The 26,819-nt window shown below is 39.7% G+C and overlaps 1 protein-coding gene and 1 long non-coding RNA gene across 3 annotated transcripts in view; both read right to left on the bottom strand.

Moving 5' to 3' along the window:
* Window positions 1–276: 276 nt before the first annotated feature.
* LOC133557912 (uncharacterized) lies at window positions 277–4,061 on the bottom strand. Its single transcript, XR_009807869.1, has 2 exons — window positions 3,839–4,061; window positions 277–2,171 (listed from the first exon to the last, which is right to left on the bottom strand). It is a non-coding gene; the product is annotated as an uncharacterized LOC133557912 (long non-coding RNA).
* Window positions 4,062–9,670: 5,609 nt separating this feature from the next.
* spata20 (spermatogenesis associated 20) overlaps window positions 9,671–26,819 on the bottom strand; it is a 73,169-nt gene continuing 56,020 nt past the window's right edge. For both annotated transcript variants that reach the window (XM_061908863.1, XM_061908864.1), the window contains exon 16: window positions 9,671–13,655. In XM_061908863.1, the coding sequence (XP_061764847.1) occupies window positions 13,461–13,655 (195 nt within the window). In that variant the 3' untranslated portion in view covers window positions 9,671–13,460. The remainder of the gene's footprint in view (window positions 13,656–26,819) is intronic.

The following is a 26,819-nucleotide window of genomic DNA, read 5'->3' on the forward strand; positions in this document are numbered from 1 at the left end:
GTCTGATGTCCTGTTTTTGTTGCCACGTTAATGTACTTTATACATAATTATTAATGTACTTTATACATAATTATAATTTACAGCCAGGCAACAAGTTCTATTGACTTTTAAAAATGTAATAATGCTGCAACCTGACATTTTAACAGATTTAGGAATAGCTGAACATTTCCTTAACGTTGTAGAAATTGGAAATTTACTTACATTTTCAGGGAAAAATATGCCGTTATCAAAGTTTCTTTGTTTAATGGAAATCAGTAAAGCAACCATAGGATTGACTTTATGTAGGTCATTTGCTTTTTATTTAGCTCTGCTGCACAAATTAATCCAAGAGGAGACTACAGTGCTGCAACAAGAAGAACATGGAAAGATAGAAAGAAGATGAAATGATGTGACGCACACACACACATTCAAAGCACTTCCAGCGTCAGTGAACATGTCATTAGAATGGGTGTTAACATTCCAACCGATATTGGTGCTCCATTGGTCATTTTGAGACAGTGTTTAAATGGTGCACAAGCTCATACTTAAAAATTGCATATACAAATAATAAATAAATACAAAATACAATTCTGAACAATGCCTTTTGATTTGTTTTGTTTTTTATTACATGCAAGTTGTCTCCATATAATGCTGGCAATAATATTGTTTAAAGGCAATAGGCGTGCACACCTTTAAACACTGAGGGCCTAATTTACTAAAGGTTTGCGTGTATTAAAACACGTGCAAACTTAATAGCAAATGCAAAGCCGATCTACTTAACGTGTTCAAAGTTGATTGCGTCTGTTAAGTGAGCAGAATAAGGGGGGGGGGCGATCCATTTCGCATCTCTGTCTTTACTATTTTCCAAAATATATGATCAACAAAACTGGGGGGATAAAATGCAAATATAATTATCTATCACACACGCAATGTGATTTATCAACAATCATCATCGGTTTGGTAGCACTATTTTTGCACAGACACACGATGGACAGAGTATCCTCCGTCCTACGTTTGATTGATTGATACTTTTATTAGTAGATTGCACAGTTCAGTACATATTCCGTACAATTGACCACTAAATGGTAACACCCGAATAAGTTTTTCAACTTGTTTAAGTCGGGGTCGATGTTAATCAATTCATGGTTGAATAAGAATATTTGGACAGAAGTATATTACACATATTGTTTATTCAGCAACATCCTTTATTAACTTAATAGTTGCTGGCCTACTAAGGGGCTGATTTAAAAAGAAATTCAATCGATGTGTTAATTTTTTTTTTAATGTTCGTTTTTCACATACTGTATATTACTAACATATATCCTATATGATAAAAACTTCTTGAAGTATGCATTTTTTTTTGCGTCTTGAGCACAGTTGTGCAGAGAATGCACTGCTTCTAAAATGCCCATAAAAAGTGGTAGATGTCTCTTGCATGTTTGAAAATATAGAAAAACACAATAGCATAACATGAATGTGCAGTAAATGAGTTTCTCCGTGGTGATGCCCCGTATAGTAAACCCAAAAGCCTCATTGTCTGCAAAACTTTTCAATTGCACACAGTCTTAGATCACTCGCAAAACGCCCACTAATAATACATGCAATTTTATACGTTGCATAAGCTTTTTATCGCATAGTATTTAAATCGTAGTAAATCAGGCCATAAATGTCCTATGCAAAATAGTACCGTGTCTGTGGTTTGCTATATTGTTATGCATCTGGCATCATGTCAAATGCAATAGAATGAGCCTAGGTAGAGCGAGAGACAAAAGTTGAGGGAACACAAAGTGTCAAAAAAAAGTGTTCCTGTTGTGACAGGTTGGAAAAGTGAGAGTTGAAAGGGACAAAACAGCAAAAATAGAACAAGGGGATCCATGTCTCTACCTTATACCAAACTTAAAATATCTCGGTTGCTGCCAAAAAATAAATAAATAAAGAGGAAGCATGGATTAACTTCTCCAAGACTGACAGAAAGAAGTTGTGAATGAAAAAGGAGACGGAGAGAACCGGCAGTGCATAAGGCGGAGAAGCGGAGTGCATAAGGTGGCAACTTTCCTTAGGCGATGAGAGCGATACGGTGCGCCGACTGTGACAGAATGAAACATCTTGTTTGTCTCCTTCGCTTCCAGAGCCCAGAGCAGGAACCTGCGAGCCAAATTCCCTCACCTCAACATCAGCAGCCCATCTGTCTCCTGCTTTCACACACACACACACGCACACACACACATACACACACACAGTGAGCATTCCCATGTGGCCATTCTCCCTATACAGAGTAAAGTCACACAGAGTTTACATTATCTTCAGCCTGCTGGCATTCGAGAGAGATAGAAGAGGGGCTTTTCTCTGTGTGAGGAGTATAAATAGTACAAAAGGAAGACTGCTGGAAAACAATCTGCTTGTGTTGGAGTTATTAAATTGTTCTGCACAAAAAAAAAACATGGACATAATGTGCACTGCACACTTTTAATGTCATACATTAAGTGTGGATACAGTAGGGAAGGGATTCATATGGCCCATTCCTGGCTGGATGTCCCGTTAAAGGAAGAGGGGGGGTTAATCATTTTGCAATGCAGTCAGCTGAAAATGATGGAAAGGGCCACTTTACATAGCAACTGACGCCGTGGTCTACACTCTACTTTCCTCTGGTGGCGCAAGTGGATTGTGCACAGGTAAACTGTGACGAAGGGAGCCATATGAATCCCCTTTCTACTGTATGAGTAGGACCGATGCAAACGAAACCTCCTGAAAAGCAACATTGATCTCTTCACGTTCTGTTTCATTCTTATATCCATCTTTCTACTTTACTTAATAGGTAGGGTAAAGGTCAGATACAGTTCATTAAATACATTTCATAAATTACAGTAAGAGAGGATGCAAACACTGTCTTTTAAAAGTTGCCAAACTTTTGTAAAGTCGTATCTCAAATTGTATGTAACGTGAAATATTTCTAATGTGCAGCGTCAAGCTTCTTTCCCAGTCCCATCATTGTATGCACGTTCACATTTGCTACATTTATAAGATCTGGTGGTATTAGGAGCTTAGTTTGGAAGTTGCTCTATTTCTCCTCTTCCTCTCCCCATGTTGACCTTTCCTTCCTATCTCAATACGGGGATATTCAGTCTACGCCTGTAACTGTTTATTGTATGTCAGTTCTTGGATGGGTTGTACTGAAAACCAACTTTGTTAAGTGCAATGACAATAAATCATGTTCTATTCTATTTGCTATATCAATGTGGGATCTTAATAGCTTAAAGGAAGTTTGATCGAAGGAAGGATTTCCTAGCGAGGGATGTTCCAATTAGGGTTTAATGCTGCCTATACGATCACATGTCGTACCTGTAAATGTTATTCAATGTGTATTTATAGTGAGTGCTATTGACAGTTAAAGGCCTACTGAAATGAAATTTTCTTATTTAATACAGGGATAGCAGGTCCATTCTGTGTCATACTTGATAATTTCGCAATATTGCCATATTTTTGCTGAAAGGATTTAGTATAGAACATCGAAGATAAAGTTCGCAAGTGCGCGTGACGTCACGAGTTGCAGGGCTCCACACGTATTCACATTGTTTTTAATGGGAGCTACCAGCAACAAGAGCAATTCGGACCGAGAAAGCGACATTTTCCCTATTAATTTGAGCGAAGATGAAAGATTTGTGAATTAGGATATTGATAGTGTAGGACTAGAAAAAAATTAAAATTAAAATAAAATAAAAAGCGACGGCTCCGGGCGGCAGCAGTGTGAGCGTTTCAGATGTAAATAGACACATTTACTAGGATCATTCTGGAAGATCCCTTATCTGCTTATTGTTTTAATAGTGCTTTAGTGAGCATTTAAAAGATTGTAAAGACATACCTTGAGGTCGGATGGCTGCGGTGAACACGAAGTGTCTCAGAGAGAAGCCGAGGAGCCAAGCTCACAGCTGCTGCAGGACGACGAATAATCCAATGATTTCTCTGGTAAGATATGTATCACAATTTCCCCATCCAAAAACATGCTGGTTGACGTAGAGAAAATATGTTCGCTTAACTGCTCCGCTTCACAACAAACAAAGAAATACCGGCTGTGTCTCGGTGCTAAAGACAGCTGCAATCCACCGCTTTCCACCAACAGCATTGTTCTTTATAGTCTTCATTATTAATTGAACAAATTGCAAAAGATTCAGCAACACAGATGTCCAAAATACTGTGTAATTGTGCGGTTAAAGCAGACAACTTTTAGCTGCTAGTGGCGCAGCGCTAATATTTCCTAACAGTCCGTGACGTCACGCGTAAGCGTCATCATTCCGCGACGTTTTCAACAAGAAACTCGCGGGAAATTTAAAATTGCAATTTAGTAAACTAAAAAGGCCGTATTGGCATGTGTTGCAATGTTAATATTTCATCATTGATGTATAAACTATCAGACTGCGTGGTCGGTAGTAGTGGGTTTCAGTAGGCCTTTAACTATATCAACACAACATTTAATCCAGTTCCTTGTTCTCTTTTATTTATTACAATTGTTAGAAGGGGACCTATTATGCAAAACCAACTTTTCCTATATGTTGGTACCTGTTCTTGGAGGAAAATCTATAACTGAGTGGGTCGGACGAGTAAAATCATGGCATGATAACTTAAAAATACAACCAGGACAAGTTCAGATTGTTTTCTTTGTTTTACTTCGGCCCAAAACAGAACAAGCAAATAGTCCTCTTAACAAAACACTTCAAGTTAGTTAAATTCCGAAGGAAAAATTTTAAGAAAAAAATTTAAAAGGCCTACCGAAACCCACTAATACCGACCAGGGGCGTCACTAGACCTAATACTGTACTGGGGCACACCCGGGGCACAAATAATTCATGTGAGCGTGCAAAGCGCGCAAGCAAAAACATTTTTAGCACTTATTTATCATAAAAAAAACATAAAATAGTGCTTTAAACTATGAAATCATATCAGATTATGTTGTATGGATCTTTGATTAACCACCTGAAATTAACTAATGCATTTGACCTACTTGTGCACTTTTTTACTCCAGACTTCTAAACTGCTACTGGTAAAAGCCAAAAGGAAGAGCAATGAATATTTTTGAAATATTTATTGCAGTAATCATCTGCAAATTTAACATCTACAAAAGTAAAACAAAAAATAAAGCACCCCTACATATCTGGGTTCTTTTATATGATTTAATGTCCATTTATGGAAATGTGGCTAATCCTATTTCAGATACACAAAACTATAAAATATACACAAAACAATAAAGCCACAGTAGTAGAATAAATGAACAACTGTTGTGTGTCTGTTCAGGGAATAATTTTCTGAGAAGTAAACTGGAACGTCTCCTTTTCATTTTTGCAAAGTGGTCAATCACTCTGGACAGACATAGAAATATTACAGTAACTGTTATATAGTTGACCAGTGCTTCCCAACTGGTGGGTCGTGACATTAAAGTGGATTGTGTGTCATTTTCAGTGAGTCGCAGTCAGGTGTGTGCATGAAAAAAAAAAAAATTAGGGAGAAAAAAATCCAATTGTGGCAACAAAACCAAATATTTTTAGCCATTTTTCTAGTGACTATTAGTGAGTATTTTAGCAAAAGGCAAACCGACTAACAAGTTGGAGGACTCCGGACAGACATGGAAATATATTTTTTTAAATCTAAATGGGGCAACAAAACCTGATATTTTCAGCCATCTTTCTGAAAACAAATACTGAAATGTTACTATTTTTTCTGGAAACAAAACGAGATGCTTTAGCTGTAGCCATTTTTCTGGTGACAAAACAAGATTATTTTAGTCAAAGTCACACCGATTAACAAGACAAGTCTACTGTGCTATTTTTCTGTGAAATAAACTTGAATGATTTAAAAATTTGGCTCACGACTTGATATGTTGCCTAGCTAGCTAGGACTTCACTTACATCTCTCTTTCCTCGCTTCTTCTTCCCTGCTGCGGGCGAATAACTTTTTTAAATCCATCAAGGAGTTACAGTTTGAGTCAAATCAAAATCAAAATAATGTAATTAACAAATTGTTGTTGGCTAAAGTCACCTACCTCAGCAGTGATTCTCATTCCCCCCCGCCCCCCTCTCTCTCTCTCTCAACTGAAGTCTTGATCCACACGTGAATAAATGACCATATTAATTAGCCATGTGCTCATCGTTATGTGGAGTGAATACAGTAGCAATCAATTACCATACTAAGTAGTATGTGCGCTGTTCTCTATGTTATGTAGACTTAAAACTCTGAAGCGTTTTTTTTTTTTATTGGTGAAAGTTTTACTGGGGCACTGCAGATCAACAGTGGGGCACGTGCCCCAGTGAAATATGTCTGGCGACGCCCCTGCTACCCACCACGCAGTCTGATAGTTTATATATCAATGACGAAATATTAACATTGCAACACATGCCAATACGGTCTTTTTAGCTTACTAAATTACAATTTGAAATTTCCTGGGAGTTTCTTGTTGAAAACGCGTGTACGCATGACGTCACGGACTGTTAGGAAATATTAGCGCTGCGCACACACACAGCTAAAAGTTGTCTGCTTTAACCGCATAATTACACAGTATTTGGACATCTGTGTTGCTGAATCTTTTGCAATTAGTTCAATTAATATTGGAGAAGTCACAGTAGAAAGATGGAGTTGGGAAGCTTTAGCCACACAAACACACGGTGATTCCTTGTCAAAAATTTGGGGGGGGTGAAGCTTTCCTATGGATCAGAGCGGTCAAGCGAACATGGATCCCGACCAAATGTCCACCCGCAGTTTTTGGTGAGATAATTGTGGTAAAAAGTCGCCACTTACCGGAGATCAGCTGAGGTTGTGCCCTCCATACAGCTGCCGTCGACTTCCATCAGACACTGGTCTCAAGACACCCGTGGACACACCCTTCCGACTATCAGGTACTGTAAACTCACTAAAACACTAGCAACACAAGAAAAAGATAAGGATTTCCCAGAATCATCCTAGTAAATGTGGCTAAAAACATCTGAATCACTAAAACACTAGCAACACAATAAAAAGATAAGGATTTCCCAGAATCATCCTAGTAAATGTGGCTAAAAACATCTGAATCACTAAAACACTAGCAACACAATAAAAAAGATAAGGATTTCCCAGAATCATCCAAGTAAATGTGGCTAAAAACATCTGAATCTGTCCCAATGCAATCGCGTTTTTTTTTTCTCTCTCTCGCTATCAATATCCTCAAACAGTAATCTTTCATCCTCGCTCAAATTAATGGGGAAATTGTCGTTTTCTCGGTCCGAATAGCTCTTTTTGTTGGAGGCTCCCATTAAAAACAATGTGAGGATGTGAGGAGCCCTCAACGAGTGATGTCATCGTCTGCAACTTCCGGTAAAGGAAGGGCTTTTCTCTTCGCGACCAAAACTTGCGGACATTATCGTCGATGTTCTCTACTAAATCCTTTCAGCAAAAATATGGTAATGTCGCGAAATGATCAAGTATGACACATAGAATGGACCTGCTATCCCCGTTTGAATAAGAAAATCTCATTTCAGTAGCCCTTTAAATCACAGCCCGTCTGGGATTAAACAAAAAACAGAATAAAGCATAAATACAAATTATTCCATGTGTTAACTGTAGTGGATGTCCCTTATGGGCATCCGTAGTCGTTTATGTATGTTTGAAGCATGCGCAGTTGGTTCAGTAAAAGTCTACACCACTGAAGTAGACAGCCGTGTGTGTGTCTACATGGTGTCAGAGACGTCAAAACAACTGCGCCAAATTATTAAATGTGTCAGAGAGAACACATAAATGTATATACCGACGGCGAAGGCTAGTGTTTTTTGTTTTATTTGAACGCGTGAAGTTAGTTACCAAGTTAGCTATCACAATGAGTGAAGGCAATGACTGGCGCTTCCCTTTTGTTGGGAGACACAATGTCATATTCAAGCGCGCGCAGTTTAATATTTTACTAATTACGTATAAAATACTACACGGTCTAGCTCCAGCCTATCTTGCCGATTGTATTGTACCATATGTCCCGGCAAGAAATCTGCGTTCAAAGGACTCCGGCTTATTAGTGATTCCTAAAGCCCAAAAAAAGTCTGCGGGCTATAGAGCGTTTTCCGTTCGGGCTCCAGTACTCTGGAATGCCCTCCCGGTAACAGTTCGAGATGCTACCTCAGTAGAAGCATGTAAGTCTCACCTTAAAACTCATCTGTATACTCCAGCCTTTAAATAGAGCTCCTTTTTAGACCAGTTGATCTGCCGCTTCTTTTCTTTCTCCTATGTCCCCCCCTCCCTTGTGGAGGAGGTCCGGTCCGATGACCATGGATGAAGTACTGGCTGTCCAGAGTCGAGACCCAGGATGGACCGCTCGTCGGGACCCAGGATGGACCGCTCGCCTGTATCGATTGGGGACATCTCTACGCTGCTGATCCGCCTCCGCTTGAGATGGTCTCCTGTGGACGGGACTCTCGCTGCTGTCTTGGATCCGCTTTGAACTGAACTCTCGCGGCTGTGTTGGAGCCACTATGGATTGAACTTCCACAGTATCATGTTAGACCCGCTCGACATCCATTGCTTTCGGTCCCCTAGAGGGGGGGGGGGTTGCCCACATCTGAGGTCCTCTCCAAGGTTTCTCATAGTCAGCATTGTCACTGGCGTCCCACTGGATGGGAATTCTCCCTGCCCACTGGGTGTGAGTTTTCCTTGCCCTTTTGTGGGTTCTTCCGAGGATGTTGTAGTCGTAATGATTTGTGCAGTCCTTTGAGACATTTGTGATTTGGGGCTATATAAACAAACATTGATTGATTGATTGATAATGTACGGAAACAGGAGCCTGGTGAGTCGGCAGATAGCTTTATAACAGCAATACATAAACTGTCTGAACACCGTAACTTTGGAGTGCTTCGGGAGGAGTTAATACGTGACCGCATAGTTGTAGGGATAAGGAATGTCGCTCTTTCAGAAAAATTACAAATTGATGATGATTTAACCTTACAAAAAGCCATAAGCCAGGTTAAACAGTCAGAGGCGGTTAAACAGCAACAGGCTGTGATGCGGGGTGAGTCTCCACAGGCAGAGGAGAGGAGAGAAGTTGTTGCTATCTCACATCCATTTAGAACACAGGAAATGCAGGAACACAGAACAGAGGGGGAAGCAACACCAGGTACACCAATCAGAGAGCAAGTAACCCAGACACCGAAAGCAAGAGATGCTCCAAGACGGCAGGTAAAGCCATCGGGGTGGCTTAAAGACTATGTCTCGTGAAAGGGCATGATGTAACAAAACACATCTTGTCTAATGTCAAAGCCTAAAAAGGCAATTACTGTTTGATTGTAAGTTGGCAACTCTGTTGTTATTGGGTTTTTTTCTCTCAGGGAGAAATGAGGATGGTAAGGAATTTGTTATGCAATTCTCATACATAATGCCTTTATAGAGTGTTAGGTTGATTCATTATAAATGCTGATGCTTATTTACAAATACATTGCAATGATTGTTCATTCCTTGTTGTACATTGGAGAAGGGGAGATGTAGTGGATGTCCCTTATGGGCATCCATAGTTGTTTATGTATGTTTGGAGCATGCGCGGTTGGTTCAGTAAAAGTCTACTCCACTGAAGTGGACAGCCGTGTGTGTGTCACTGATTTCTTCATAAACTTCCTCATTTGTCATTTCCATTATTGACTTTGCACAGAAGACAATGACTTTCACAGAATGATATCAATGTGCACTGTCTCATGCAGCATTTTAAGTGTTTGTTTTACTCTCATTTGTTTTAAAGTCCCACTTGTGCTTTGGAACACATAACTTATTAAACAATCTATTACTTACAATTGGTTGCCAGGTTTCGCAACAATGTTTTGCTTGAAGGGGGCCAATGTTTATCAACAAATCTTGCTAAAATATTGCACACACGTGCTTGACAGTCACCCAAAGATATCTACCAAATGTGGCACTGGTTGAGCCTACACCCTAAAGGTATATTCGTTATTTTGTATGGTCTGTTGATTCATGTGAGGAATTTTAACTCATAACTCATATTCTGGGGCTGTCCTTTAACTATTTACTTGCCTAACAGAATTGCTATTGCGATATCCAGTGGACACGTTTAGAACAGCAGTTTCTTTAATTTAAAAATTAAAAATGCAGCTCAATTCTACACTTTGCAAACTCATCTCGCAGGCCTGATCCGCTCCGCGGGGCGCATTTTTGACATCTGTGCTCTAGATGAACCGTTAGGAATTTGAGACTTAAGAGATGTATTATGTCTTTGTTACATCAGCAGATATCGCTACATAGGGTAGAGGTTTACCCAAAGAGCTCTGCGTGAGTACATACCATATTGTTTTGACTTATATATATTTGACTTATGTCTGTCGGGCGACTCGCTACAAAAGCGCAAAAACTACAACATGGCTGACAGGGAGAAGACGCAGTTGAAATGCAGGCACATAAGACCGCACACAAAATGGTGCATCCTGAAGAGACGGTCAGAAAGCGGCTTAAAGATGGTCAGTAAAACATAATCTATGCAAAATTTCGACCTTAGGATCACATTACATGTTATGTAGACTACAAGGAAGTGTTCACATGTAGAAAACAAATCCTAATATGATTCCTTTAAGCAAAACATGGTCAACGCAATAACTAAGCAAAAAATTCTATGTGCTTCTAATTTAAATCCTTTGGTTTTTGTCCTCCTGTTTCAAGTGAATTATTCTCTGAATTTGTAAACATGAACAAAAACAACAACTACATGATTTTGTGGAATTAAACATATGACCAGAGATCAGTTGGTGGGCAGCTTTTTGCCTTGGAGCTTGTGAAAGTTTGTTTTAGATCATAAATAATGCCTCTCACTTTGACAGTAGGAGGACGAGGACATAATCCGACAAGTTGGTCAACTCTGGTATCCAATTTAGACCCGGGAATGGCAAGAAAGACACAAAAAGACAATTGGTTGGACCCCCTTTTTTTCTTTGCAAGGATTATGAGTCATTCTTCATTGCAACGGGAACATATCAACATTTTTATTTTGTTTGTTTCCTCTCATGAAGTCTGCAGTGAGTAGTATTCAGTAATGTTGTCGAAGAAAATAGTTAACGTTGTCATATGTTTTTGAAATAATGCGCTGCCATAAGCTTAAAATTAGCAAAATTTGTAAATATTTGGCATTTAAAAAAAAGTGCATTTCCACTTTAAGATATTAATTAAAATGCAGTTTATTTGCCGCATCGGAAGTGATTATTGCGGCTTCACACTATGTACTGTAAGTAGATACACAGTTAGCCACTAGCCACATGTCAGCTGCTGACAAAAAGTAAATATTGTCAGCCAGAAGGGATTAAACGGCATTGGCTGATCACGTACTATTTCAAAAAAATCGACCAATACTGACAAATTCTTCGGCACATTCCTATCTGTAGCTATTACATTAGAAACATTAACTACATTTTGGTACACAGTAATGTCCATTCTTAAATTAAACTCACAGTATTATGTCACTGCCTTGAGCACAGACCTTGGCCAATACTAAACTGTTATTAAAAGTATGTTAGTCCATATGTCCATCAGTCTACTTCATTCAGGCAGTTCCATTAGAATACAAGGGTGTGGACTAATCCATTGATACCATAGTGTAGTGCAGGGGTGTCCAAAGTCCTGCACAGGGGCCATTTGCAGCCTGTGTCTTGTTTTTTTTTTTTTTTTTTAGCAAGCACAGTGAAACTGGGAGAGAAAAACACAGGGTCATTACCTCATTAAATACATTTTGCGAAAATGTAGGCCTAGAACAGCATTGCAAAACATTACATTTGATGTCCATAGGCATTAAAAACCTCATACGATTGCAATTGGCAACATAAAAATACAACAAAACAAACCACCCAACCCATTTTTTCCCAATTAGGGGTAAAACTGCACTCTAAGATGTTTAATATTTACTGAAATGCATTTTTTGCTAACAAATATTGAGAGTAAATGTTATATCTACATTTGTTTACCTATTTAGCCAGATCATTACGTTATTGACCTTCCAATTACAATGGTTAATAGCACTACAGTAATGAAAAATATGTTCACTGCGTTTAAAAAGTTTATTGTATTGTTATTTTGGTAACACTTTAGTATGGGGAACATATTGACCATTAATTAGTTGCCTAATAACATGCAAATTAGTAACATATTGGCTCTTAATTAGTCATTATTAAGTACTTATTAATGCCTTATTCTGCATGGCCTAACCCAAACCTCAACCCTCTAACCCTAACCAATTAACTCTGAATTAAGTCTTTGTTACTTACAATATGTTCCCTTACTGTCTAAATAACTCTAAATTAAGTCTTTGTTACTCACAATATGTTCCCCATACTAAAGTGTTACCGTTATTATATCTTTTGATTACATGTGTGCTTAATTTGGCCACAGTTAATGTACGCATTTCAACCATTCAACATTATTATTATCAAATGCAATTTTGTCTATACAGATGATTTTATGCTTTTGACTATATATAACAATCATCTGCAGTCCGATATGGGCATTAACAAGTTTTAAGTTGCATTGTAAAGACATTAAAAATCATTCGATTAGATTTGTCGATACCTGCAGGAATCCTTAAATAACAAAACATTGCAATAAAACATGTTGCAATGTCAGAAGAAATCACACACATTTTCATAATTTGCTCCAAGAAAAAAAATCAGCACACTTCCCCTGTCTGAAAAGTGTTGAAAAAGGGTAGGATATATTATCCAGCATTACTTAGTAGCAGTTAAATGCCAGAAAAAAGCTCCTGCTGGCCTTTTTCACATGTGTAAGTATGCTGTCCATCAGCAAAACTGATCGTTTTAAGTATCTTTGAGTATTAATGTGAAAGGTTCACCTCACACAGCCACGTATAGTTCAAGCTTGCGGTAACAGATGGTAAGAAAGGGTCTCATTAAAGAGCAGCTCGCTTGCTGTGACGCGATTAGAGATAAAGTCAAACGCACATTCATATGATGCACTTTTAAAAATGGATGCACTCGCATATGAATGCACACGCGCACACGCACGCACGCACGCCGGCGAGCAGGCAAGCGCCGTCAGATCCACGCGACATGGAAGCTAAATGGGGCTTTGAGAAGAAAGAAAAAAAATCTTAGTTCAAGCTTAGGTTAAATTCTATTTAAAGTGTGTTGCTTCCAAACAGTCACAACATACCATTTTGCGCAAGCGCTACATTTTTAAAAAGGAGCTGATGCTGTTGCTCTTTATGTTTCTTTGCAGGCTTTGTGTACCAAAATGACATTTTATGGCTTGTAGGGTTACGCTAATATTTGAGGAATTAATGAGGAGGAATTAATGAGGTGGAATGATTGCAACAATACAGATAGAAGTCTAATCTTGAGGCAAAACAAGTGAATGGATCATTTAATGGCTAAATCAAAATGAATTAGCCTTTAAGTGCACAGAACTAGCTATACTCACTAGAGCTGCTCAGTTTCAGTCTTTAAATCTTTTTGAGTCAATTCAATAAAGGTATTAACTGATTATTGTGCCTGCATCCCCACTTGTCCATCCAGTAGAAGCCTGCGTAGTTCCTGGGGGTCTGTGACAGGAAGTGAGCAGGCAAAGTCCTGGCAAACGTAGGCGGTGGCCACGCCACCCTGCTGGGTCATGGAGGAGAGTGCAGGCAGACGCTGGGTGAGGAAACTGTCTGCACTGGCGTCAACAAGCATCAAGACCTGTTAAATGGGAAAAGCATAAACCGATGGTTGGTGAAATACAGTATGTGGTTTAGGGTGAATCAGAAATAATAAGGTGCTCCTGACACTACATAAACATTTAGCTTTTTTATTGACCAGGACACTAGCTGTCCAATTCAGAATTTGATCCAAAAACAGGGTGAAATAAAGTAAACCTCGAAATACAAACCCTTCATAATTCAAACTTTTTGATTTACGACACAGACCAAATAAAAATTTGCGTTGTTATGCGAACCTTACCTCACAGTGCAGCCATTTTAAGCCAGGCAGCAAATCCATTGTGGGCGGGCTGATCACGCATTCAATCACAGAGCAGTGCTGTTGTTGGCTATTGTGCTACTTTGTGTACATTTAAGTATGTTTTTTAAGCCTGTTAATGGCATTTTTTAGTTTCGCTAGCTCAATATAAATCCAAAGAAAGCAATGGATAAGCGATGTGCCGTTTAAAACATTTAAGAAGTATCCACAACGTTGTTGACACTGCCACCTTGCCTAACCCCTACATTTCGCTGCACGCAAAGAACATAATTAACAAAGGTAAAGTGGATTTTACCTTTTTATTTAGAATCATTGCAGCGACCTGGGTGTTACAGTTAATGAGTTTTGTCATTTCAAACTGTTACTAGCCCTGTGGTGCACTGACAGTGTGTGTGCATGTTGGCAAGGTGGCTGAAAAATTAGGACAGTTGAGTTTTTGGTTTTGTTATTAAATACAACATTGACCCACCACCACCTTAACGTACTTAATTTGTTTGATATAAAGTAACACTTTATATTGTATTCAATGTGTACAGACTTACTAAAAATAGAGACTTTTGTCAAGGCTGGAACCCATTATTCATGTTCATTCTTTGTTTCTTATGGATAAATTTCCCTTAAAATACTTCAGGAAGGATCAAGACATTTAATTCAGGTGTGTGATTTGCTTTGTTTTTGGCTTCTTTATTTAAGAACACTAACTCCAACAGATGAACCACTATCCTGCAAAACATTACACAAAGTAGTTAAAGAGCACTATAATGTTCAAACCAAATTGTTTTAAAATTACATTTATTTCACAGAATTAAACACTTGATGTGTTGTAATGGTATTTGTATGTGACATGGTTCTACAGATCAATAATTCCAACTTTTTGAGTTTTGAGTATGTTTTCCGGTGTAATGCAGGGGTGTCTAGACTTATGGGGCCGCATTGGGATGAAAAAAAAATGTGGCTTAGGCAAAAGCATGTAAAATAACAATATATAAAAAAAGAGTTATATAAATATTATATTAATACATTATATACTTTAATTCTTTTATATACATTTTTTTTTTTCATCTGACATCATATGGACAAAGATAAGACCTTCCGTAGGAAAGTTATGTGGTCAGATGGAACTAAAATTTAGCTGTTTGGCCACAATACCAAGCAATATGTTTGAAGGAGAAAATGTGAACACCAAACCTACTGTCAAGCATGGAGGTAGGGCTGCAACATCTAATCGATTAAATTTGATTATAAAAATAGTTGTCAATTTAGTCATCGATTCGTTGGATGTATGCAGTGCGCATGCGCTGAGGCTCTTTTTCATGAGGGGTTCCCTCAATCATCAGGAGATTTTTTTATGATTTTTCCTGATGATTGAGGGAACCCCTCATGAAACAGTTCTGTAGAGATGTAGTAGTCTTGTGATTTTTTCCCACACATACATACATACATACATACAGTACACATATATATATATATATATATATATATACACACACACATATATACGTACATACATATATATATATATATATATATATATATATATATATATATATATATATATACATATATATATATATACATATATATATATACATATATATATATACATACATACATACATACATACATACATATATAAATATACACACACAAACATACTCAGTTTTCTTCTTCCTCCAAACACGACGAGTTGAGTTTATACCAAAATAGATACATGAATGATACAGCAGAGGATTGGGAGAATGTCATGTGGTCAGATAAAACCAAAATAGAACATTTTGGAAACAACTCAACTCGTCGTGTTTGGAGGAAGAAGAATACTGAGTTGCATCCCAAGAACACCATATCTACTGTGAAGCATGGGGGTGGAAACATCATGCTTTGGGGCTGTTTTTCTCTTAAGGGGACAGGACGATTGATCCGTGTTAAGGAAAGAATGAATGGGGCCATGTATCGTGAGATTTTGAGCCAAAACCTCCTTCCATCAGTGAGCGATTTGAATGGTTGACCAAATACTTATTTTCCACCATAATTTACAAATACATTCTTTAAAATTCCTACAATGTGAATTCCTGGATTTTTTTTCACATTCTGTCTCTCACAGTCTCACAGTTGAAGTGTACCTATGATGAAAATTACAGACCTCTGTCATCATTTTAAGTGGGAGAACTTGCACAATCGGTGGCTGACTAAATACTGTTTTGCCCCACTGTAAATACACATACACACATATATATATATATATATATATATATATATCTTGATTGGATTATCCAGAGAATAGTGCTCGATACCGTGGTAGAGCGCAATATGTAGGTGTGGGAAAAAATCACAAGACTAAATAAATAAATGATAAATGGGTTGTATTTGTATAGCGCTTTTCTACCTTCAAGATACTCAAAGCGCTTTGACACTACTTCCACATTTACCCATTCACACACACATTCACACACTGATGGAGGGAGCTGCCATGCAAGGCGCCAACCAGCACCCATCAGGAGCAAGGGTGAAGTGTCTTGCTCAGGACACAACGGACGTGACGAGGTTGGTTCTAGGTGGGATTTGAACCAGTGACCCTCGGGTTGCGCACGGCCACTCTCCCACTGCGCCACGCCGACTACTTCATCTCTACAGAACTGTTTCATGAGGGGTTCCCTCAATCATCAGGAGATTTTAATGGAAGCATTCACATACAATGGTTTATATAGGGCACAGAGTGGGTGGGTACAGGCAGGCGTAGGGTGTGGTGATTGGCTCATGTGTTACCTAGGAGGTGTTTCCTTCTGTGGCGGCATGTTGAAATAATTTCACTGCGCTTGTTGAGGGATGATAGATGGGGATGATATATAATAAACAGTTTCTCTTTTAAGCATAGGTTGCATATTTTATTACCACTGTTGTAAGGTGTGCTGGATACAAGAATTTTCAACCTGAGAAATAACAGCTACCAACCATTCACGAAACCCAACACAACACTCCAATACGTGCACCATGACAGCAACCACCCACCCACCACCACGAAAAGAATACCTACCGGAATTAATAAAAGGCTATCGATGCTGTCATCTAGCAAAGCTGAATTCGACCAAGCAACCCCCCCGTACCAGAAAGCACTTGATGAAAGCGGATACAACTTCACCCTCACCTTTGAACCCACTCCAGGAAACCAACCAAAAAAGAGCAGAAAACGAAACATCATCTGGTACAATCCGCCATTCAGCAAAGACGTCTCAACCAACATCGGCCGCAAGTTCCTCACTCAGATCGACAAACACTTCCCCAAAGGCAACACCCTAAGAAAAATATTCAACAAGAACAACATTAAATTGAGCTACAGCTGTATGAATAACATGCAACAAATCATTTCAAACCACAACAAAGCAATTGCAAAAGGACTGCCTAACCCCAGACTAAACGACTCTGAAACCAATAATGAATGTAACTGTCGCAAGAAACCTGATTGCCCTCTCAACGGAAAGTGCTTACGGACATCAGTCGATTACCAAGCAAAGGTGACACGCAAGGACATTAACACATCCGACACGTACGTAGGATTAACCGAAGGAGCGTTCAAAACAAGATGGAATAATCACAACGCCTCCTTTAGAAACCAGACTTTGCAGAATTCTACAGAACTCAGCAAACACATTTGGAACCTCAAAGACAACAATGTTGAATATTCAATAACATGGCAAATTCTTGCATCCAGCACACCTTACAACAGTGGTAATAAAAGATGCAACCTATGCTTAAAAGAGAAACTGTTTATTATATATCATCCCGATCTATCATCCCTCAACAAGCGCAGTGAAATTATTTCAACATGCCGCCACAGAAGGAAACACCTCCTAGGTAACACATGAGCCAATCACCACACCCTACGCCTGCCTGTACCCACCCACTCTGTGCCCTAAATAAACCATTGTATGTGAATGCTTCCATTAAAATCTCCTGATGATTGAGGGAACCCCTCATGAAACAGTTCTGTAGAGATGAAGTAGTCTTGTGATTTTTTCCCACACCTATATATATATATATATATATATATATATATATATATATATATATATATATGTATACACACACATATACAGACACACCTATATACATATATAAATGTATATATATATATATATATATATACATATATATATATATATATATACATACAATATATATATATATATATTTATAGTTCTGCAGTACTTGTACGTACCTATATAGATTTTAAACATATGCATAATGTAATTAAATAAGCATGTAAATACATTAATCAAAATCATTACACTAACTTCAGTAGTTTTTTTAAAATTCTTAACATGTGTGCTGTCTTAAAAGTGATCATGTTTACTCAGCTGTATTTACACCTAATTTGCGATCACAATGTTTTAAGTCTGCAGAATAATGTCAAACCAAATTGAAGAGGGAAGTTTGTCAAACACGATACAAAGGTCCTGGGTTCAATCCCTAGGCTCGAGGTCTTTCTGTGTGGAGTTTGCATGTTCTCCCCGTGACTGCGTGGGTTACCCCGGGTACTCCGGCTTGCTCCCACCTCCAAAAAACATACACCTGGGATAGGTTGATTGGCAACGCTAAATTGGCCCTAGTGTGTGAATGTGAGAGTGAATGTTGTCTATCTGTGTTGGCCCTGTGATGAGGTGGCAACTTGTCCTGGGTTTTACGCCGCCTTCCGCCCGAATGCAGGTGATATAGACTCCAGCACTCGCTGCAACCCCAAAAGGGACAGGCGGTAGAAAAATGGATGGATGGATGGATGGATGTTTTAATCTTTTTAAGCAAACACGGCACATTCAAAAACGCGTCACGAGTCGACGTTCGCTTTTTTTTCCAACTACATCACTGATTACTACTGCAGACTTTATGAGAGCCAACAAACATAGTAAAACATTACTTACTGTACAATGTCTGCTGTCATTAGGATGCCCACTTATATAAATGAGTTATAAGAAGAATGAAAAATGACTTACAAATTGGCTGTCAAATTGTACGAACTTGTCAGGTTACATTGTCATCCTTATTCTATCTAGGTGAGAGGCATTATTTATGATCTACAATAAAGTTTGAGGAGCGAGGAAATGAGAAACCAACTGATCAGTCGATCATGTCAACAAAGGCACACAAGCTTGTGATCACACCGCCGCTATAAATAGTTTGTCTGTGTTAATGCTTATAATAATAATATTGCTAATACTAGGTTAATATTCACGTCACAAATTGTAAATGGAGTACTGTTGGCGCTTTTAGGAATGTTATTAATTGGGTCTTATGGGCGGAATAGAGAACCTCTTCTTGGCTTCGCTGTAAGCGGAATTTTATACACATTTAATTAGAATTTCAAGTGAAACGTGTGGTCATTCACCATTGATTCCATCTGCGTTTACCAGAAAGCTGCATCATCACTCAATTCAGGCAAATACACGCGGAGGGCCAATTTTCTTGTTAAACTTGTGATGCCTTGTGGGCCGCATTTGGCCCATGAGCCGTAGTTTGGACAACCCTGGTGTAATTGAAATGAGCTAATAATTGAGACGCTCCCCCTTGGGTTGGTGCAAAGAACAAATGTGACAGGGAGCAGCTTGGCGTCATGTTGCACAATAAAATGAAATATTAATCCATAAAATAAACACATCATAGGAAAATGATTAGCTCTGAAGTCAAGACATTACAGAATTGTGTAATATAGCAACAGATGGAGATCTTGCCATCAACAGCAGTAATCGTAAATAAATTGTATCCACTCTGCTTTGATGTACTCTGTGGCTGGAAAGGGATATAACGATGTGTGACAATCAATCAATCAATGTTTACTTATATAGCCCTAAATCACTAGTGTCTCAAAGGGCTGCACAAACCAATACGACATCCTCGGTAGGCCCACATAAGGGCAAGGAAAACTCACACCCAGTGGGACATCGGTGACAATAATGACCCAGTGGGACGTCGGTGACAATGATGACTATGAGAACCTTGGAGAGGAGGAAAGCAATGGATGTCGAGCGGGTCTAACATGATACTGTGAAAGTTCAATCCATAATGGATCCAACGCAGTTGCAAGAGTCCAGTCCAAAGCGGATCCAACACAGCAGCGAGAGTCCCGTTCACAGCGGAGCCAGCAGGAAAACATCCCAAGCGGAGGCGGATCAGCAGCGCAGAGATGTCCCCAGCCGATACACAGGCGAGCAGTACATGGCCACCGGATCGGACCGGACCCCCTCCACAAGGGAGAGTGTGATATAGGAGAAAAAGAAAAGAAACGGCAGATCAACTGGTCTAAAAAGGGAGTCTATTTAAAGGCTAGAGTATACAAATGAGTTTTAAGGTGAGACTTAAATGCTTCTACTGAGGTGGCATCTCAAACTTTTACCGGGAGGGCATTCCAGAGTACCGGAGCCCGAAATGAAAACGCTCTATAGCCCGCAGACTTTTTTTGGGCTTTGGGAATCACTAATAAGCCGGAGTTCTTTGAACGCAGATTGCTTGCCGGGACATGTGGTACAATACAATCGGCAAGATAGGATGGAGCTAGACCGTGTAGTATTTTATACGTGAGTAGTAAAACCTTAAAGTCACATCTTAAGTTCACAGGAAGCCAGTGCAGGTGAGCCAGTATAGGCGTAATGTGATCAAACTTTCTTGTTCTTGTCAAAAGTCTAGCAGCCGCATTTTGTACCAACTGTAATCTTTTAATGCTAGACATGGGGAGACCCGAAAATAATACGTTACAGTAATCGAGACGAGACGTAACAAACGCATGGATAATGATCTCAGCGTCTTTAGTGGACAGAATGGAGCAAATTTTAGCGATATTACGGAGATGAAAGAAGGCCGTTTTAGTAACACTTTTAATGTGTGACTCAAAGGAGAGAGTTGGGTCAAAGATAACACGCAGATTCTTTACCGTGTCGCCTTGTTTAATTGTTTGGTTGTCAAATGTTAGAGTTGTATCATTAAATAAAGGTCGGTGTCTAGCATGACCGATAATCAGCATTTCCGTTTTTTTGGCGTTGAGTTGCAAATAGTTAGCGGACATCTATTGTTTAATTTCATTAAGACACGCCTCCAGCTGACTACAATCCGGCGTGTTGGTCAGCTTTAGGGGCATGTAGAGTTGGGTGTCATCAGCATAACAGTGAAAGCTAATACCGTATTTGCGTATGATGTCACCTAGCGGCAGCATGTAGATGCTGAAGAGTGCAGGGCCAAGGACCGAACCCTGGGGAACTCCACACGTTACCTTAACGTAGTCCGAGGTCACATTGTTATGGGAGACGCACTGCATCCTATCAGTAAGATAAGAGTTAAACCAAGACAGGGCTAAGTCTGACATACCAATTCGTGTTTTGATACGTTCTAATAAAATATTATGATCGACGGTATCGAAAGCAGCGCTAAGATCGAGGAGCAGCAACATAGATGACGTATCAGAATCCATCGTTAGCAATAGATCATTAGTCATTTTTGCGGGGGCTGTCTCCGTGGAGTGATTTGCCCTGAAACCGGATTGAAAGGTTTCACATAGATTGTTAGACGCTAAGTGTTCATTTAACTGCTCCACAACAATTTTTTCGAGGATTTTTGAAATAAAGGGAAGGTGATTCGGTAGTTTACCACGAGGTCAGGATCGAGGTTAGGTCTTTTAAGAAGACGATGAATAACCGCTTTTTTGAATGCTAGGGGAACAGTGCCCAAGGAAAGTGATAAGTTTATAATATTTAGCACTGATGGACCTAATAATACAAAGAGCTCCTTGATCAGTTTCCCAGGAAGTGGGTCAAGTAAACATGTTGTTTGTTTTATTCCATTTACACGTTGTAACAATTCCTCTAATGTTATTTCCTCAAAACAAGAGAAACTATTTTGGAGGGCAGTATCCGCCGTATATACAACTGTGTCAGTGTTAATAGAACCCAGTTGTAGCTGGGACGCATTGTCTTTAATCTCCTTTCTAATTACTTCAATTTTCTTACTAAAGAATTGCATAAAGTCATCAGCTGAGTGGGTGGAGCTACTGGAATTAGCCCCTTGTTGGGTTAGCGATGCTACCGTACTAAACAAAAATTTAGGATCGTTTTTATTACGGTGGATGAGATTTGAGTAATATTTATCTTTAGCTAAGGTAAGCATGCGTTTATAAGTTATTAAACCATCACTCCATGCTTGATGGTGCACCTCAAGTTTAGTCGTTCCCCATTTGCGTTCCAGCTTTCTACATAATAATTTCTGAGCTCTAGTTTCTTCTGTAAACCACGGGGTACGCTTTTTTGGAGCCTTTTTTAACTTTAGCGGTGCTATGTTATCAATGGTTTCGCGCAGGGCGTCGTCAAAGTTGTTAGTGAGGTTATCAATAGAGCCCACATACTTTGGGAATGGCGTCATTACCGAGGGCAGTAGGTCAGCAAGAGTTGTCGTTGTGGCCGTATTAATGTTGCGGCTGCTATAGCAGTTATTATTATTATTAGTTTGCCGAACATGCGTCTGAACCTCGAATTTTATAAGGTAATGATCGGACAATACTTTAGTATACGGGAGTATCGTAACTTTGGAAACGGTGATACCCCTGACAAGCACTAGGTCTATCGTATTACCGTTGCGATGCGTGGGTTCATTTATTATTTGTGTGAGACCACAGCTATCAATTATAGTCTGGAGCACTACGCACGGTGGGTCCGATTGGGTATTCATATGGATATTAAAGTCCCCCATTATGATTATATTATCGGCGTGTGTCACTAGATCAGCAACGAACTCTGAGAATTCATTGATAAAGTCCGAATAGGGCCCTGGGGGGCTGTAGATAACAGCCAGGTGTAGAGGCAGCGGTGTGACAGACCTCATAGTTAGCACCTCAAACGATTTATATTTATTATTTATGTTAGGACTAAGGTTAAAGTTTTCATTGCATAATAGTGCGACCCCCCTCACCCTTTTTCAGAGGACGGGCAATATGTGCATGTGTAAAGTTAGGAGGACATGCCTCGTTTAGCGCAAAAAAGTAGTTTGGTTTAAGCCAGGTTTCTCTGAGACCGATGACGTTAAGATTGTTGTCTCTGATGATATCATTAACTAACAACATTTTGGGAGACAATGATCTTATGTTTAAAAAACCTATATTATAGGTAGTGGGCTGTTTTAGGGAATTTTTGATCAAATTATCCGTAGTAGCAATATTAATAATGATGTGTTTATTATGCCCAGTGCATTTAGTATAATTACGACCATATCTAGGAATTGATACGACGGGAATTTTCCGATTGTTTGTTTGTTGCTTTGATAAACTGCACGCATCATAGTTAGCCACCTCAGTAAAACACATGTCCAACTCTGAAACACTCAAAGCACAAAAAACTTGTTCTAATTTAACTGACTCCTTACCCAGACCAGTAGTCTCGCATCTTCCATTTAAATCCGGCTTCAGGATGGAGGGAAGTGGTGTTCTGTGGGGATTAGCCTTCTGCTTTGTTTTTAGCCCCGCTCGGCATCCGCGTTTCCGATCACACCGCTGGCGTCTGCTCCGTAGACGGCCCCCGCTGCTACTATACTCCCCTGCTTCACAGGCCGCTGGATGTAGCCGTCGAAGTATTCCCGTGCTAGTTAGCAGGTCTAGCAAGCACGCGTCTATCAGTCCAAAACGGCCCGATATGTCCACATCCAGAAGTGTCTGGCGGTCGTACGTGATCACGGAGTGACCACGATGTGAGCCAGCCATAAAGTTTGTAGAATTGTCCGGTATTTCTGCCAAATGTTCCATATTTAGCAGGAGCTCCTCGAGGTCGCAGCCCTTCCGGGCGCCGCCATCTTGGATATATCCTAGCATCCAACAACACACGGCAGCTCTGCTTGGCTGTTAGCTTTGACATGACAGCGGTTCTGTGTCATCAAAAATGGCAGACCTTTGCTCAAGTAGCCATTTGTTGCTACAAGGAGATGGGTGTTTACAGGGCCTTTAATTCTGTATCAACATTTAACTTTCCTAAGCCATTAGACAAGACACAGCTTCTTCCCAGGGTCCCGACAAACGTCCACAGAGGACAACTGTCCAGAACCGGTCAGGCTTGTGTTGTCATTCAGCGAGGAACTGAATGGGTCCAAAGGCCCGCCACTCAACCCTTCAGATGCTCACTGATGCCAATAACAGTCAGCATTCTTAATGCCAGGAATCAAATATGTTGCTTAAACAGCCAATGTCCTCTATTTCAAGAGTGTTTCTGTAACCAAGCATGCAGGAGGCTGAATTATAGACTCACACCAGGTGCCATTGATGTCTGGCTGTAAACACTTCTCACATATTAAGACAGATGCAGACGCAAAGGCAAAGACTGAGAGAATAAAAAAAAAAGTGTGATGGAATGTGTGCATGACGGTGTGACTGTTGCTAAGGAGACGGGATGAGGATTTCCACACACAGCACCAACCGTTTCCTCTTTGTCCCGACGCTTTGTTTTGCTTGTCAGCACCATGCTGTCCCTACGTGAGTCGGACCACATGGGAGCAACACACATTTCTAACTTAAAGGTCACGCTGTAGTGGGTCTGTGTCACAATTACATTGAAAAATCCACAGAGACTACACAAGATGAGCAAATACGATTGAACATGATGGGGAAAGATGGTTTCTATTAGACACAGAAACTATTACAACACGTATACAAGGCTTATAAATGAGGTGTGAGGTCTGATTTGTGGGAAAATGGCTAGTTATGTTATTTGAAGAAAACATTTTGGACCATCTCAATGGGACTTGGCTTGGCACTTAATGGTAGCAAGACTGCAATGGAGATGTATTCTGTTGATGCACTTTGTCATCAAATGTATGTCGGGTTTCCCTCGATTGCCACCATATATTTGAAATATACAGGTCAATTGCTTGGCTGTATTAGATGCAGCGGTCAAGTTGACCACATTTTTGCAGAACAACAAAAGCCTGCAGTTTAAGCACATGTGAGCCCATTTCTAACTGAGAGACATTAAACAGAATGTGACAGAGTTTTTATATATAGTGGTCGTGCTTTAGTGGCCAGAAAATGGCCACAGAAATAACACGTGGAGGATCTTCCTAGAATTCACTGCCAGTAAGCACACCAGTCAGAGTTTTCTCACTCACCTTTGCACTGGAGTATGCATTGACCTGACCACTGACTGTATAACTGTGTTTTTTAATATTTCCTGTCATGAGCACCCAAAGTGACACAAATAACCTCAACCTTTCTCAATTTAAATACTATTAAGAACATCTTTTATTAGCTCTTTGTTTCAGTGTAATTATTACTTCTACTAGGTAGAACAGGGAGCCAGTTGATGAAGTTGAGTACTGCTACCACCTGGCTGCAGCCTTGTGTACTCGAGTGTAGAAACAAAAAGTGAAAATTAGGAGTGTAATTATTGGTCGAAATATCCACAGATCGACTCATATTCCTAAATTTCAAGTACATCAATATGTGCTCGCCAAGTTTGCCTTCCAGACAATAGTTATTGTTTAAAAAGCTAATCGATACATTTTATCGATACTAAAAAAAGAAAAACATTAAAGTTTAGCACTTCTAAAAATAAGGACATAATCGGGGCATTTCCTCATTTTTCCTCTTTACCATCACTGGTACACTTCAGTGATGGCATTTATAGAATGATAACTTACTGCATTTCATTGATTATTTGTGGGGAAAATTAAGAATCAATCGACTTTTCAGGTATTTCTCCCCCCAGAAAATGTTGGTAGAAGTCAAAACTGCACAACATTAGGTGTATTTGACATCACTGTGCTTTATCTTTGGTAGTCCATGTTAAAGTTAAAGTTAAAGTTAAAGTACCAATGATTGTCACACACATACTATATGTGGCGAAATTATTCTCTGCATTTGACCCATCACCCTTGATCATCCCCTGGGAGGTGAGGGGAGCAGTGGGCAGCAGCGGTGCCGCGCCCAGGAATCATTTATGGTGATTTAACCCCCAATTCCAACCCTTAATGCTGAGGGAGGTAATGGGTCCCATTTTTATAGTCTTTGGTATGACTCAGCCGGGATTTGAACTCACGACCTACCGATCTCAGGGCGGACACTAACCACTAGGCCACTGATACGGTCTGTGGCATATCACATACAAGCCGCATATGAGATTTCCCAATTAATCCTTATAGGTGGTTCTTGCCTGCTGCATACTAAACAAATATGTGTGACAAAACCACATGAGAGTGCAGACAAAGTCCAACCCACATCAACAACTGTTTACTTGCCGAATGTCCCCTTTTCACGTTCCATCTGACAAACTAGCCCACTTTACAAGAACATAGTCTACCTGTGCTGACAGCAACGTGCAAACACACCGATCTTGAAGGCACCCTTTTACTGTAGTTTCTACCCTCAAATTACAACCTGAGCTCGGACAAAAACAACTCTGAGGCAGCTCCCTTGTTGTCACCAAAGAATAGAATCCATGACAAACAATAAACACATTTTAGAGAAACGCTGTCATTCCTGGGGAAGAGTGATGATGGTGGCTGTGAATAGGTCCATGTTCGGTGGAGCATGAGGAGATCTACTTCCTCCATCCATCCTTCACTGTCCCTTGTTTTCACTCTCTCACACACTCACACATACACATACATGAATGAAGAAAGCAGCCAAGTCATCATAACAACCAGGCATCTGGACTCCAGCCCCAGGACAGACACATACACACTCACATTTGGACTGCTTGGAAAAGCTGGTGATGGCGGTAGTCGGTGCTGCAGGACCACATGCACTGCACACACATCATCAGTCATCCCTTGACATCCATTTCAACAGCAAGCTCCATTCACCCGTCTGAATTTTCACTGCAAAAGTAGGTGAGGTTATAGGTGGCATGGAGAAGTAATAAGCGAAAAAGAACA

The sequence above is a fragment of the Nerophis ophidion genome, linkage group LG08 (genome assembly GCF_033978795.1).
Source record: "Nerophis ophidion isolate RoL-2023_Sa linkage group LG08, RoL_Noph_v1.0, whole genome shotgun sequence".
NCBI lineage: Eukaryota > Metazoa > Chordata > Actinopteri > Syngnathiformes > Syngnathidae > Nerophis > Nerophis ophidion.